The following is a 13,194-nucleotide window of genomic DNA, read 5'->3' as shown; positions in this document are numbered from 1 at the left end:
GAAGCGGGCTAGCTGGGCATGCGCAGTGCGCGCCTCTCAGCCCCCAGGGAGGTCAGCTGGTCCGCCCCCCCAGGTAGCGCTACGCACGCGCAGTGTCGAAGCGGGCCGGGAGCCTTGGTTCCCTCAAGCTTTCCCTCAGTCCTGTGCGCTTGCGTGGATCCTCGAAAGCCTTCCCTGTTCTTGCGGTGGAAGGAGATTGGACCATAGGATTGCAGGCAAGGGTAACGTTGCCTTCGATGTCAGCACGCGGTGCTGAGAGAGCATATGTGGGATCCTGACCGAGTCTGGGGGTCAGGAAAGTCTTACCGGGGGAAATGCCAACTTGGATTGTAAGGTGGTTAGGATTACTAGTAGGGTAAGAAGGCAGAACAGGCACAGGATTCCAGGCAGGGAAGCGCATGAGCAAAAACTGCGGTGGGAAGGAGGCATGTGTCCCTTTGAGGAACAGAGGGAAGAAAGGGTGTTGGACCAGAGTTATGCAGGAAGAGCTTGGAAAGGTGGACAAAGGCAGGCCATGCTGGACCTTAGTATTTATTCTAAGAAAATTCCATCTCCCTTTCTTTGCTAGAAAGAATGATCTCTAGCTTTGTGGTACTTTGCAGTTGACTATGAATTGTTGCCTTTAATTTTAACAACCTGTGGGGACAGTAATAGTTTTATCAGAAGAGGGAACTGAGGCTTGCAGAAGTATTTTGCACAGTCGTTAAGTAGCAAAGCTGGGACCTAAACCCAGCTCCACCCTATGCATGGCTGCAGTCATCACCAAACTTAAGCATAACCAAGCGAGCAAGCTGTATCAAAGGTCACCACAGTTTTCTTTAAAGAGTATTCTGCATTGGCCCAAAAATGTGCACCATGTTACAGAAAATGCTATTATGTTCCCCATTATCCTATAGCATGCATTCTCAGTGTCCTCACCCCACTGAGAATTGGAGATTGCTCTCAGGGGACAAAAACTGGTCCTTGGGGAGATTAAAAAATCTTAGTTAATACACTGATTAGTGGCCTACTGAAGTTCAATCCTACAAAATCTTATTTATTAATATTTAATTGTTCTCTTTAGGGAGAAATTTAATTTAATTTAGAATTCAATTTAATCTCAGGAGAGTCAGTAACCAAAAAAAAAAAAAAAAAAAAAGTTAAGAAATGTCCTGACTGGGGAGGGTATGTGCTATGGCAAGTGCTGTGAATTGTGTAAGACTGATGAATCACAGACCTGTACCCCTGAAACAAATAATATATTATATGTTAATTTTAAAAAATACATTTGCTGAAGGAAAAAAAAATGTTGTCTTGAGTTCAAGTGTCCATCAATTGATGAATAAAGAAAATGAGGTATATGTATACTATGGAATATTATTCGGCCATAAAAAAGAATGAAATGTTGCCATTTGCAACAACATGGATGGAACTAGAGAATATAATGCTAAACTAAATAAGTCAGAGAAAGATAAATACCATATGATTTCACTCATATGTGGAATTTAAACAACAAATGAGCAAAGGGAGAAAAAAGAAAGAGAGGCAAACTGAGAAACAGGCTCAACTAGAGAGAACAAACTAATGGTTACCAGAGGAAGGTGGGTGAGGGATGGGTTGAATAGGTGATGCGGATTAAGGAGTGCACTTATGATGAGCCCCAGGTGTTGTATGGAATAGTGGAATCACTATACTGTACACCGGAAAGTAATATCACACTGTATGTTAACTGGAATTTAAATTAAAACAAAACAAAACAAAAAAAGAAATGTTGTTTCGCAGTACTGAAACCTCCAAATCTTAGTGGATCAACCAGAACAAACATCACATTTCCTGACTTCCCATGCAGTTTGTTGTGGCCATGCGAATAAGTTCTGGCCCACAGAAGGTGCTGGAAAGCGATGAGTGCAACTTACAGGATAGGTCTAAAAATGAGGAACATGCCCTTTCTCTGCTTTCCCACCATCCTGTCCTTAGAAAGTGGCCATGGTGGCAAGCCCCCTTCAGCCATGTGCATGGAGACACCAACCTAGAGGTGGCAATAAAGCAAATGATAGAAGGAGCCTGTGAGATTTCCATGAAGCCGAACTACCGTATAAGCCCTAGTCTACCCGCTTTTGTCAGGGAGAAATACACTTCTGTTTTAGTCACTTTTAATTTGGGTCTCCATTACATGTAACAGATCCCTTACTCCTTTTTTATTTTATTATTGTGGTTTAAAAAAATACATAACTTCAAATTTACCATCTTAACCATTTTGAAGTGTACAGTTCAGTAGTGTTTAGTATATTCACACTGTTGTACAACAGATCTCAAAAATTTTTAAATCTTGTAACACTGAAACCCTACACCCACTAAAGATTAATTTCACCTCACTCTTTTCCCCCAGCCCTTTGCAACCAGTTTCCCACTTTCAGTTTCTGAGATTTGACTTCAGATATTTCATATGAGTATTTGTCCTTTTGTGACTGACTTATTTCACTTAGCATAATATCCTCAAGGTTCATCCATTTTGTAGCATGTGACAAGATTTCCTTTTTTAGGAGAACATAATCTGTGGCACCGGTGTGGCTCAATCAGTTAAGCAGCTGCCTTCGGCTCAGGTCATGATCTCAGGGTCCTAGGATTGAGCCCTGTGTCAGGGTCTCTGCTCAACAGGGATTCTGCTTCTCACTCTCACTCTCTCTCAAATACATAAATAAAATCTTTAAAAAATGTTTAAAAAATAGAACATAATCTACTGCATGTATATACTATATTTTATTTATCTATTCAAATGTCAATGGACATTAGGGTTGCTGTGCCTCTTAACTATTCTGAATAATGTCAAATGAACATGTGTGTGCAAATATCTCTTCAAGATCCTGCTATGGATTCCTTTGGACATATTCCTGGAAGTGGGATTGCTAGATCAAATGGTAATTCCATTTTTAATTTTTTAAGGAACCTCCATATTGTTTTCCATAATGGCTGCACCATTTTACATTCCAACCAACAGTGTACAAGAGTTCCAACTTCTCTACATCCTATGCAACACTTGTGGTTTTCTGCTTTTTTTGATAGTGGCATCCTGATGGGTATGAGGTGATACCTGCTGTGGTTTTGATTTGCATTTCCCTAACGATTAATGATGTTGAGCATCTTTTTTTTTTTATGTTGAGCATCTTTTCATGTGTTTATGGGCCATTTGTAAATTCTGTTTAGAGCAATGTCTATTCAAGTCTTTGCCCACTTTTTAATCCAGTTATTTAGGGTTTTTGTTGTTATGTCATAGAAGTTCCTTTTATGTTTGGGATATTAACTCCTCATCAGGTGATTTGAAATTATTTTCTTCCATTCTGTAAGTTCCTTTTTTACTGTCTATCGTTTTCTTTGATGTATAAAATTTCTAAGTTTGATATAGTCCCGTTTGTCTTTTTTCAACTGATCCCTATACTAACTAGTCTAACCACTTAAAAAAAAAATAGGGCTCCTGGGTGGCTCAGTTGGTTAAGTGACTGCCTTCAGCTCAGGTCATGATCCTGGAGTCCCTGTATCAAGTCCCGCATCGGGCTCCCTGCTCGGCGGGGAGTCTGCTTCTCCCTCTGACCCTTCCCCCTCTCATGTGCTCTCTCTTTCTCTCTCAAATAAATGAATAAAATCTTTAAAAAATAATAATAATAATAAACTGTAGCAGCAGTGATATAAAAAACAAAATGGGGGCTTCTGGGTGGCTCAGTCAGTTGAGCGTCTGCCTTTGGCTCGGGTCATGATCCCAGGGTCGTGGGATCAAGCCCCATGTCAGGCTCCCTGCTCAGTGGGGAGTCTGCTTCTCCCTCTCCCTCTGTCCCCAAACATGTGTGTGCATGCACTCTCTCTCTCTCTCAAATAAATAAATAAAATCTTTTTAAAAAATGAGTTTACAGTAGAAAATGACCTGGTCCATGAGGAAATTAAGATGCTGATTGTTTAAGATTGTTGGGTAGACAATAGAGAAAAAATAATTGTAACTATATTACACAGAAGGATATTTTGTAAATAGTAAGAAAATTGGGAAAAATGTATTATTTTTCTGGACTTTAGTATTTTCCATCCAGAAACAACATCTCCAACCCATATTGTATAATATTATATTCATTATATAACCCATTCTTCACCCAGGTGAGTAGCTGTGAGTGTGCTAAAGGCTGCCAATGATGCTAATTTCACATCCTTACTGTAAACTACCCATTTATATGAAATGGAAATAAAACATGCAGAAATTCCCTTGGATCTGAGAGTAGGGTTTCCCCCAGCACAGTTAGGTTTGTGGTCAGTTTAGGAAAGTCAGCTAAGAACACCAGCCAATCAGAGTTTAGGAGGGAAATGGATTTCCCAAATAAATATGATTCGCAAGAGCATGTTCTCTAAAGAAATCTTCAGGCGTGAAATCCAATACAGGAGTGATTAAGTAGAACTCCATTCTACCACTATGAAGAAAGGTGGTGTTCCTCTTTTGTTGAGTATCATCTTCCTGACTCTGATTGGAGGTCAAGGTAAGGGGTTCTGAGTTATATTAGGTTAGTAAAGTCAGAAATGTGAATTGCTATAAAAGTCTCTTGATTTGCCCAATAAAGTTGATTGCATGCGTCAGAAAGTGATATGTCATTCATAAAAACTTCTCGGTGATGTAGTTCATTATCCAAAGTTCATATCTAAGACCTGCTAAGTCAAACATAAATCTTCTAAGTCTAAGTATGTGAATTCCTGGCATGTAGTAAGTGTTCAGTAAATGTTTGCTGAACTGGGTGGTAATGAGATCAAAGAGTTTGTCTCTTAAATTATTTTTGTAACCCTGATATTGTTTCTTGATAAGTATGTCCCTGTGGTTAACCAATTAAGGGTCCAATAATCAGAGAGATCCCAAATCTGTTTTCTAACCACCTGTGGGCAAATTAACGAACTTTTCTAGATTTCAGTCTCCTCAGCTGTAAAATGGAGACTTTATAGTTACGCTTTTTCTACCAATCACACGTGTGGCATATAGTAAGCGCTGAATTAATATATGTTGAATGAATTAAAGAATTAAGGAATGAGGGCGCCTGGGTGTCTCAGTTGTTAAGCTTCTGCCTTCGGCTCAGGTCATGATCCCAGGGTTCTGGGATCGAGCCCTGCATCGGGCTCCCTGCTCAGCAGGAGGCCTGCTTCTCCCTCTTCTGCTCCCCCTCCTTGTGTTCCCTCTCTCACTGTGTCTCTCTCTGTCAAATAAAATAAATAAATAAGTCTTTAAAAAAAAAGAATTAAGGAATGAAGATAGTGTATTTCAAAGAGGTTTTAAGAGTTTAAAGTACTATCAAAAAACAAGGCAGTGGGGAGAATGAGGTTGGTGGTTGTAATTGGTTATTATAAGTAGAGCTTTCTGTCCAAAGCCACACCAACTCCATTACACTAAGGCCAGATAATAAATGGTTTTGGAAGTTGTTTAAGAAATTGTGGCCCACATTGCACACATAAATCAGTGTCTGTGTGTCTGACCTGTGATAGGCATTTATTATATACTGTGAAAATCTCCTTTCCTACGATTGTAAGATATGATAGTTAAGAGCAGTGCATTTGGACTCAAAAAAACCTGAGCTGAAACCCTGCACCTGCCCCCTAAATGCTGAATGACCTTGTTCTTTATATAACTTCTTTGAACCTTAGCTTCTTTATCTGTAAAATGGAGATAATACCTCTTTCAAAAGTTTGTGGTAATGATTAACAGTGTAGGTTCACAACTTTTTTCAGGAGCTTTTCTGGTGTAATCTAAAACTGGCCCTTTTACTCACAGGGCAGGGAGAGACCAAAAAAGAGGTGACTCCAGGTTGGTAGGTGGCAGTTTTAATAATAGCAAAGGAAACTTACATATGGACTTGTCTTGAGCAGCAGCAAAACAAATGGATCCCCATTTGAGGGGGATCTCCTGCCCACCAAATCTTAAAAACTTATAAAGAGGCCCTAACTGGCCTTAGTCATGTATTCAGGGTTGGTATTTTCAACATCATGTCACCATCTCAAGGCTATGTCCGAGGAGCAGCCTCTGGGAGCCAGAAAGGCAAGTGGAACCCACACTGTAAGGACAGGGGAGAGGAAGAGAAGTCTTCAAGGGCCCAGGTCCAGCTCACAGGTCAATTGGTGGTAACTTTATTTTTTTATCACCTTCCCCAACAAACATACTCAGTAAATGACAGTAATAATCATGACTAAGTCAAATGTATTATTTTGACGGATCACCTAAATTGAGACATTGCCTTAAATCAATGTTTTTTTCTTTTCCTTCCCTTTTTCTCTACTGTTTTTCTTTCCCTTAGGAACCCCAACAATGAGGAATAGACGCTGTTCCTGCATCACCACCAGCCAAAGAACAATCCAGTCAAAATTCTTAAAGGACCTTAAACAATTTGCCCCAAGCTCTTATTGTGAGAAAACTGAAATCATGTAAGTAAAAACTCATCCAACACGCATGTACCATATTGGCAGGAACATGAAATTTATGTGTGATATTACCCTTAGGACCCTCCCCATATAGACACTTAAAATTCAGATGGTTGCCCCTCCATAAATGTGGTCTACTTTTTTTCTTCTAAACAACAAGCAATTTCTGGTAGACATTAAACCAAGGATAATATATCACCAAGTGTGTAGAAATATTTAATGCAGATAACTCAAAAGAAGAAAATAGAAATCATTTATACTTCTACCACCAGTGACAAATACTGGTCACCCCTTGGCCTATAGTCTTCCAAATCTCCCTTGTTTGCATTTGTGTACATATATAGATACAACATATATGTACATATACATACATAATGTATATAAACATAAAAATAAAAGTATATGTTACATACTCTTTTTAAATAGTCCGCTTTTTCATTAACACTATATCATGAACATTTCCCCACGTCAGTAAATCTTCTGTAATATCATTTTTTCTAATAATGTCATTCCTAATGGCCAAATTATATTCCGTCATATGGGTGTACCATAATCTATATGAGCAATGCCTAAGTGTAGAAGTGTAGATTATTTCCAATTTTTTGCTATTGAAATCGAAATGTAACTATGGCAGTATTGTGTCTTTAATAATAACTTTCATGGGGTGTTATATGGAAGTGTTGAATCACTACATGGTACACCTGAAACTAATATTACACTGTATGTTAACTGGAATTTAAATAAAAGCTTAAAAATAATAACCTTTTCAAAGATTAGAATTGCTAGTTTCAATCTTTTGAAACCTAAATTAAGGCTGATCTATAGAATGGCTATTCTTACTTTCAGATTATACAGAAAAATTAAAGAAAAAAATTTTTAATTATTCCTGGACAGTCTGCTATAAGTAATTTAAAATAGTCAACCAGTCTGTTAATCATGTCTTAAAAAAAATTTTATGTTTTAAGGAATTTCATTAGAAAGTTTATCAGAGGGGCGCCTGGGTGGCTCAGTCGGTTAAGCATCTGCCTTCGGCTCAGGTCATGATCCCAGGGTCCTGGGATCGAGCCCCACATCGGGCTCCCTGCTCCGCAGGAAGTCTGCTTCTCCCTCTCCCACTCCCCCTGCTTGTGTTCCCTCCCTCACTGTGTTTCTCTGTCAAATAAATAAATCTTAAAAAAAAAAATAAAGTTTAGCAGACCTCATGCTGATTTTCATATTTTCTGAAAAAAAAAGGTATATTGACAACTTTTCTATTTTGCTTCTTCACTTAAACATAAATGGCTATTTTCACCACAGCAGAACTAATATTATCTTTAGCTATAAGCCTCTCTCATTGCATGTACCTATTGGATTTTTAATTTTTTTATAATAATAAATATTGCTTTAATTATTTTTATAATAATAAAAACATTGGTGTCTTAGAAATGTAACAGTCAGGGACTAATTAGATAAAATCTCATGTAGCCTTCCAGCGGAATATTATGTAGCCATTAAATGTGTATTTTCAGGGCGCCTGGGTGGCTCAGTTGGTTAAGCGACTGCCTTGGCTCAGGTCATGATCCCAGGGGCCTGGGATCGAGCCCCACATCGGGCTCCCTGCTCCTCAGGGAGCCTGCTTCTCCCTCTCCCTCTGCCTGCCGTTCCCCCTGCTTGTGCTCTCTCTCTCTGTTTCTCTCTCTCTGTCAAATAAATAAATAAAATCTTTTTAAAAACTGTGTATTTTCAAAGAATATTTAATGATGTTGGAAATGCTCATGTGATTTTTTTTAATTTAAATAATTTAGGGTGTGTGTTCTAGAAATTTATCTAAGTCCCCTCACTCACTAATAAAACAAAAAGGCAAGAAGGAAGACTGGAAGTCTCAGATGCTTATTGTGATGACACAAATACATTCTAATTGGGGGATTGAATTCTGGGGGTAAGATGAGGCATTGAAAGTATTGAAAGTAAAAAAAAAAAAATCTCGTGCTATTTCTTTGGCAGTGCAACAATGAAGAATGGGGTTCAAACATGTCTAAACCCAGATTCAACAGATGTGAAAGAATTGATTCAAAAGTGGGAAAAACAGGTCAGTGACCAGAACAAACAAAATTTTCTTTCTTTTAGAAATTAACTTTCAAAGACAAAGAATCTATGTAGTTACTTTAAGAATACATTTTTTTATATTATTGTGCTCCTACTTTCTAGAATAATGTCATCACCATGAAGTATAATTGTATTTCTGCATATAGTATCACTTGTCTATATACCCCACCAGAAGTGTTTTCCATGAGGAGAGGGAGCTTACCTTTCTTATTCAATAAAATATATATGTATTGAATTGAAAGGAAGACACTGAAGATGGAAAGGTAATAAGCTATGGGTCCCTTCCTGCTGTAGCAGATGTGCTAACAGTTATAGTACAATGTGAGAAATATAAAGATATGTACCAGAATCTTGAAGATCATAGAAGGAGTAATCCTTTTCCTTGCCAGAAGGAGGGGCAGGGAGAAAGTGTTAAGGAAGACTTTTCATATGATTAGGGTCTTGAAGGATAAGTAGTTCACCAAGAGGGTAAGGACAGCACAAAAAAGAAGCATGGCATCATGAGAGCTTACTCACTTCAGAGAGCCGCAAGTAATGTGGCTGGAGTTTGTGTGAAGGGAATGAAGAGACTGAGGTAGAAAAGCAGCCCAGGACAAAGCCAGGAGCTTGGCTTCTGGAGTCTGATGGTCTAGTGGTTCTGCCACATATAGCTGTGCAACTTTGGGCAAGCCACCTTCTCCAAGCCCCAGTCTCCTCCTCTGTAAAGAGTGGGATGATAATAGTACTAGCCTCAGAAGGTTGTAGTTTGGACAAGCAGAGTTGAAGTAAGGGCAATAATAAGCCAGGAGAATAAACAAAAGAAGACCATTAGGAGGCTAATGTCCTCCTCCTCAAAGTCAGTAAAGTAGAGAGAATCAAAAGGAGCCCCTTTGAGAGGGAGGCAACTTTAAACCATTTTTGAAGATTAAAAAAAAAAAAAACCACACACACAGTCTGGAGAGTCCAAATATAATATAAGGAAGGAAAAATGGTAAGATAAAGGAACGTTACTCTTGTTTTCTTTCTCCTCACAGGTCAGCCAAAAGAAAAAGCAGAAGAAAGGGAAAAGATATCAAAAAAGCAAGAAAGTTTTAAAGTTAAAAAATCTCAACATCCTCATCAAAAGAAGACCACATAAGCAACCACTTTACTAACAAGTGCTATGTGTTAAAAAGCTTCTTTTTAATTATACTGAAATAATTCCAAAAGGGGATGACATCTTAATACATAAGTTTTTTTTTTTGACTAGAGAAGTTTAAGCATCGTTGTGAAATTGTAATTAAAGCTAGAAAGTTGCTTTTAAAATCCAAATGCTAGGAATTGTTAAAGGCTATAGTTTGACTTTCTTCTTCCACCTCTAACCAACTGAATTCCATCACGCTGGAGACCACAATCCTAACACCCACATCCGGACAAATGCGCACACGATCACATCCTGTACAGTCACATTCCACACACAACAGCTGGCTGGAAGAGCAGTCCTGTACTTCCCAGGCCACAAATTCAAGCCTCCAGAGAATATGCTGAGGCATGTGTCAGCAAGCCCCAGCCTGTCCACATGCTAGGAAGCCAAGCAGTTTGGAATCGAGCTGGACCTCATCAAGCTGCCATGGCCATCCAGCATCTGTGTTCAAATCTGCCTACAGACCTCACAGTGTATCTGAGAGACCCATGCTGGTTGTTTCTGGGGACCACCATTGAAGAACACTAGCACTTGGCTTTCAGAACCTTATATCCAGCTTTGGAGGACATGGGACTCCATCTTGCCTCTCCAGGCTCACCATTGTACTTCTTACTATTCACCTTTGCTTCCATCAAGCCTGTTCTTCACTGTCTCTGCTACACAGGTCATGTCCTCATTCACCTGGGCCTGTCCACTCTTCTTCACTCTTTCCCCAGTACTCCACAGGAATGCCTTCTTCTCCCAATTCATCCTAGTTTGACCCAGTCTTTGGCTCAGTTTAATCCTGTCTCTTAAAGAAAACTTTCTGGACATTTGAATTATCTTAAAACTCCAGTTTCACTTGTGTTCTGTATCACACAGGTGAGCACTTAACTGTTTTCTAATACTTTTTTTGCATGCTTATTCTATTTCTCCAATCAGATTGTCAGCTCCTTGAGGGCAGGGGGCCACAGTTAATTTCCTTGACTCTGTCACCATGCCTAGTAGACTGTAAACTAGGTTTTGAATAATTCCTCAGTTGCAGTTTTTACAGGTAGGAGGGCAACCAGACCATCTCCTCAGAACAGGAATTGGCTATATTGGCTACACCATATTGTCTAACCCCTGGTAACCTCTTTTACTCATTATCTTCAGGCCATTGTCACTACAGGAATAAGAGGTGATGCAACATTCTTGCCTTATGACAGGATGTTAACTTAGCCTTTCCAACAAATAGGAAGAAAATGTTTAAAACACAGGATATTCTGAACTGTTTTCAGAAAGTAGTGCAGGATACCAAGAATCATAGAATCTTACAGTAGGAAGGAGCTTTATTGTCCAACCTTTCCCCACCCAGTACAAAAATTCCTTCAGTACCATTTCTGACAAGCCTCAGTTTTCTATGTCTGACAAGAAAGCCACCAAGTGCCTTTTGAAAACTCATTGTAAGTAAATATAAATTTCATTGTCCATTTAATCTGTTTCAGTTTGTAAAGTATTGTGATTATCAATTACCACACCACGTCTCACGAGGAAGTGTGGGTATTAAGATACCAAGAGCTGGAGGGAGCAGCAAATCCTGTTAGTGGAGACATGGCCGGTGCCCAGTTAGCTTCAACAGGGCTTGGAAACCCTCTTGAAGAGGAGGCTCAGTGAATTGTGTAGGAGAGAACATCTTTGGCCAGAATTTAAACTTACACCTACTTTGCCAGATTTTGTCACTTCTTACACTGCATGTGATTTTTAATGCTGCCTAGAGGTGATCCCATCCAAACAGCATCTTGTCTAATCGTGAAACTCTAGCTCCTTCAATATGTAACCCCTGAAAACTCCAAACATTCCATAGTTTGAGAGTCTGTGACCCAGTTACCGTGTGTCTCACAGGTAAAGTGGATAGTACATAACAAATAACCAGAGACCACATCTTTGACTAAGTACCTATGACACATATGACATGATAATCATTCATTACTTATATATATACATGTATACTCTCTAAGCAATAATTAATAAGTTCAAAGCAGTTTTGGCATATATAACTTGTACTTTCAAATATTTTCTTTATTAAAAGACAATAGTATCAATAAATAGACCATTGATCAGAAAACAAATACTGATATGTTTTAGTGTCTTAAATATGTACCTCAACTATTACACATTTAACAGTAATTCTTACATGTCCTTATTCACTTTCTTCCATCTAAGATAGGGTATAATCGAGAGAAAGACATATTTTTATTTATTTGTTTGTTTATTTATTCATTTGTTTTTTTAAGATTTTATTCATTTATTTGAGACAGAGAGAGCACAAGCAGGGAGGAGGTTCAGAGGGAGAGGGAGAAGCAGACTCCCCACTGAGTGGGGAGCCTGATGTGGGACTCGATCCCAGGCCCCTGGGATAATGACCTGAGCTGAAGGCAGCTGCTTAAACTACTGACACCCAGGCGCCCATGGAAGCCCTGTAAAGAGCTCTTTGGGAACAGAAGAAAAACTTCAATTGAAAATATGACAACAATGAAGAGTTATATAGAATGCAATTTATTTCCTAATCCTGAAAGATAATGCTATTCCAATGAGATATATACCCAGGAAACAAAAGATGCCCTCTTTTCCATATTCTGAAAGTATATATATTTATTTTTTTTAAAGATTGTTCATTTATTTATTTGACAGAGAGACAGACAGAGAGCACAAGCGGGGGGAGAGGGAGAAGCAGGCTCTCTGCTGAGCAGGGAGCCCAATGTGGGGCTCAATCCCAGGACCCTGGGATCATGACCTGAGCCAAAGGCAGACGCTCAACCACTGAGCCATTCAGGTGCCCTGAAAGTATATATATATTTAAATATTATAAAGCCTCAAGTAGTTTTAGTGGAGATCTAAACATAGGATAAGTTCTTTAAGGGTCCAGGAAACTAAGTTGGAGATATTATGCAGTGTGGACTAAGAAGGTTGAAAATGTACAAAGAATAATCAGCCTTGTCCATTTGAGGTACACTTTAGAGACAGCCAGAAAGGTGTGAAGTTTGGGCAGGTAGCAGCTGCTGACAATGGACATGACTCCCTGCAAGGGCCTTAACCTGAGAGACTACAGGATGCCGTGGAAAGAACTAAGATTCTGGATTCTGAGATACCTGGGTTAAGATCAGAAGCCCACCACTTATTATCTATATGACCTTGGTTCAAGTATACTGTTTAACCTCCCCGTGCACCAGTTCGCTCATTCAGGATTGTTGTGAGGAATGGGCCCAGCATAGATCTGATGCATAGAAAGTACTCAATGTCAGTCCCAACCTTCTGTGACCACTCGCTTCTGCTGTACCTTCCTTGCAACAGAGAGTTCCACATCTCATACACAGAGAGACATTCCCAGGACTGAAAAAAGTATGTTGGAAAAATGAGGCAAAAAGCTCACCTGACAAGTTCTCTGTATCTATATTTTTATACTCATAGTCCAGACCATTATTGATTGTCCTTTTCCTGGACTATAATAGCCTCCTATTTTCCCTCCTGTCTCTTTTAATCAACTTTTCTCTTGCTTCCTTACCATTCTGATGGCC

The 13,194-nt window shown here is 39.1% G+C and overlaps 1 protein-coding gene across 1 annotated transcript; it reads left to right on the top strand.

The window, feature by feature from the left end:
• The first annotated feature begins 4,369 nt into the window (after positions 1-4,369).
• Positions 4,370-11,735, top strand: CXCL9 (C-X-C motif chemokine ligand 9). Its single transcript, XM_027598881.1, is given in 5 exon segments — positions 4,370-4,493; positions 6,288-6,414; positions 8,395-8,479; positions 9,510-9,566; positions 9,569-11,735. Coding segments are annotated over 5 exon segments (378 nt in total). The 5' UTR covers positions 4,370-4,429; the 3' UTR covers positions 9,614-11,735.
• Positions 11,736-13,194: the final 1,459 nt, after the last annotated feature.

This window comes from Zalophus californianus, chromosome 2, assembly GCF_009762305.2.
Source record: "Zalophus californianus isolate mZalCal1 chromosome 2, mZalCal1.pri.v2, whole genome shotgun sequence".
Lineage (NCBI taxonomy): Eukaryota > Metazoa > Chordata > Mammalia > Carnivora > Otariidae > Zalophus > Zalophus californianus.
The sequence above is the reverse complement of the archived record's forward strand: the minus strand, read 5'-3'. Positions and strand labels throughout refer to the sequence as shown.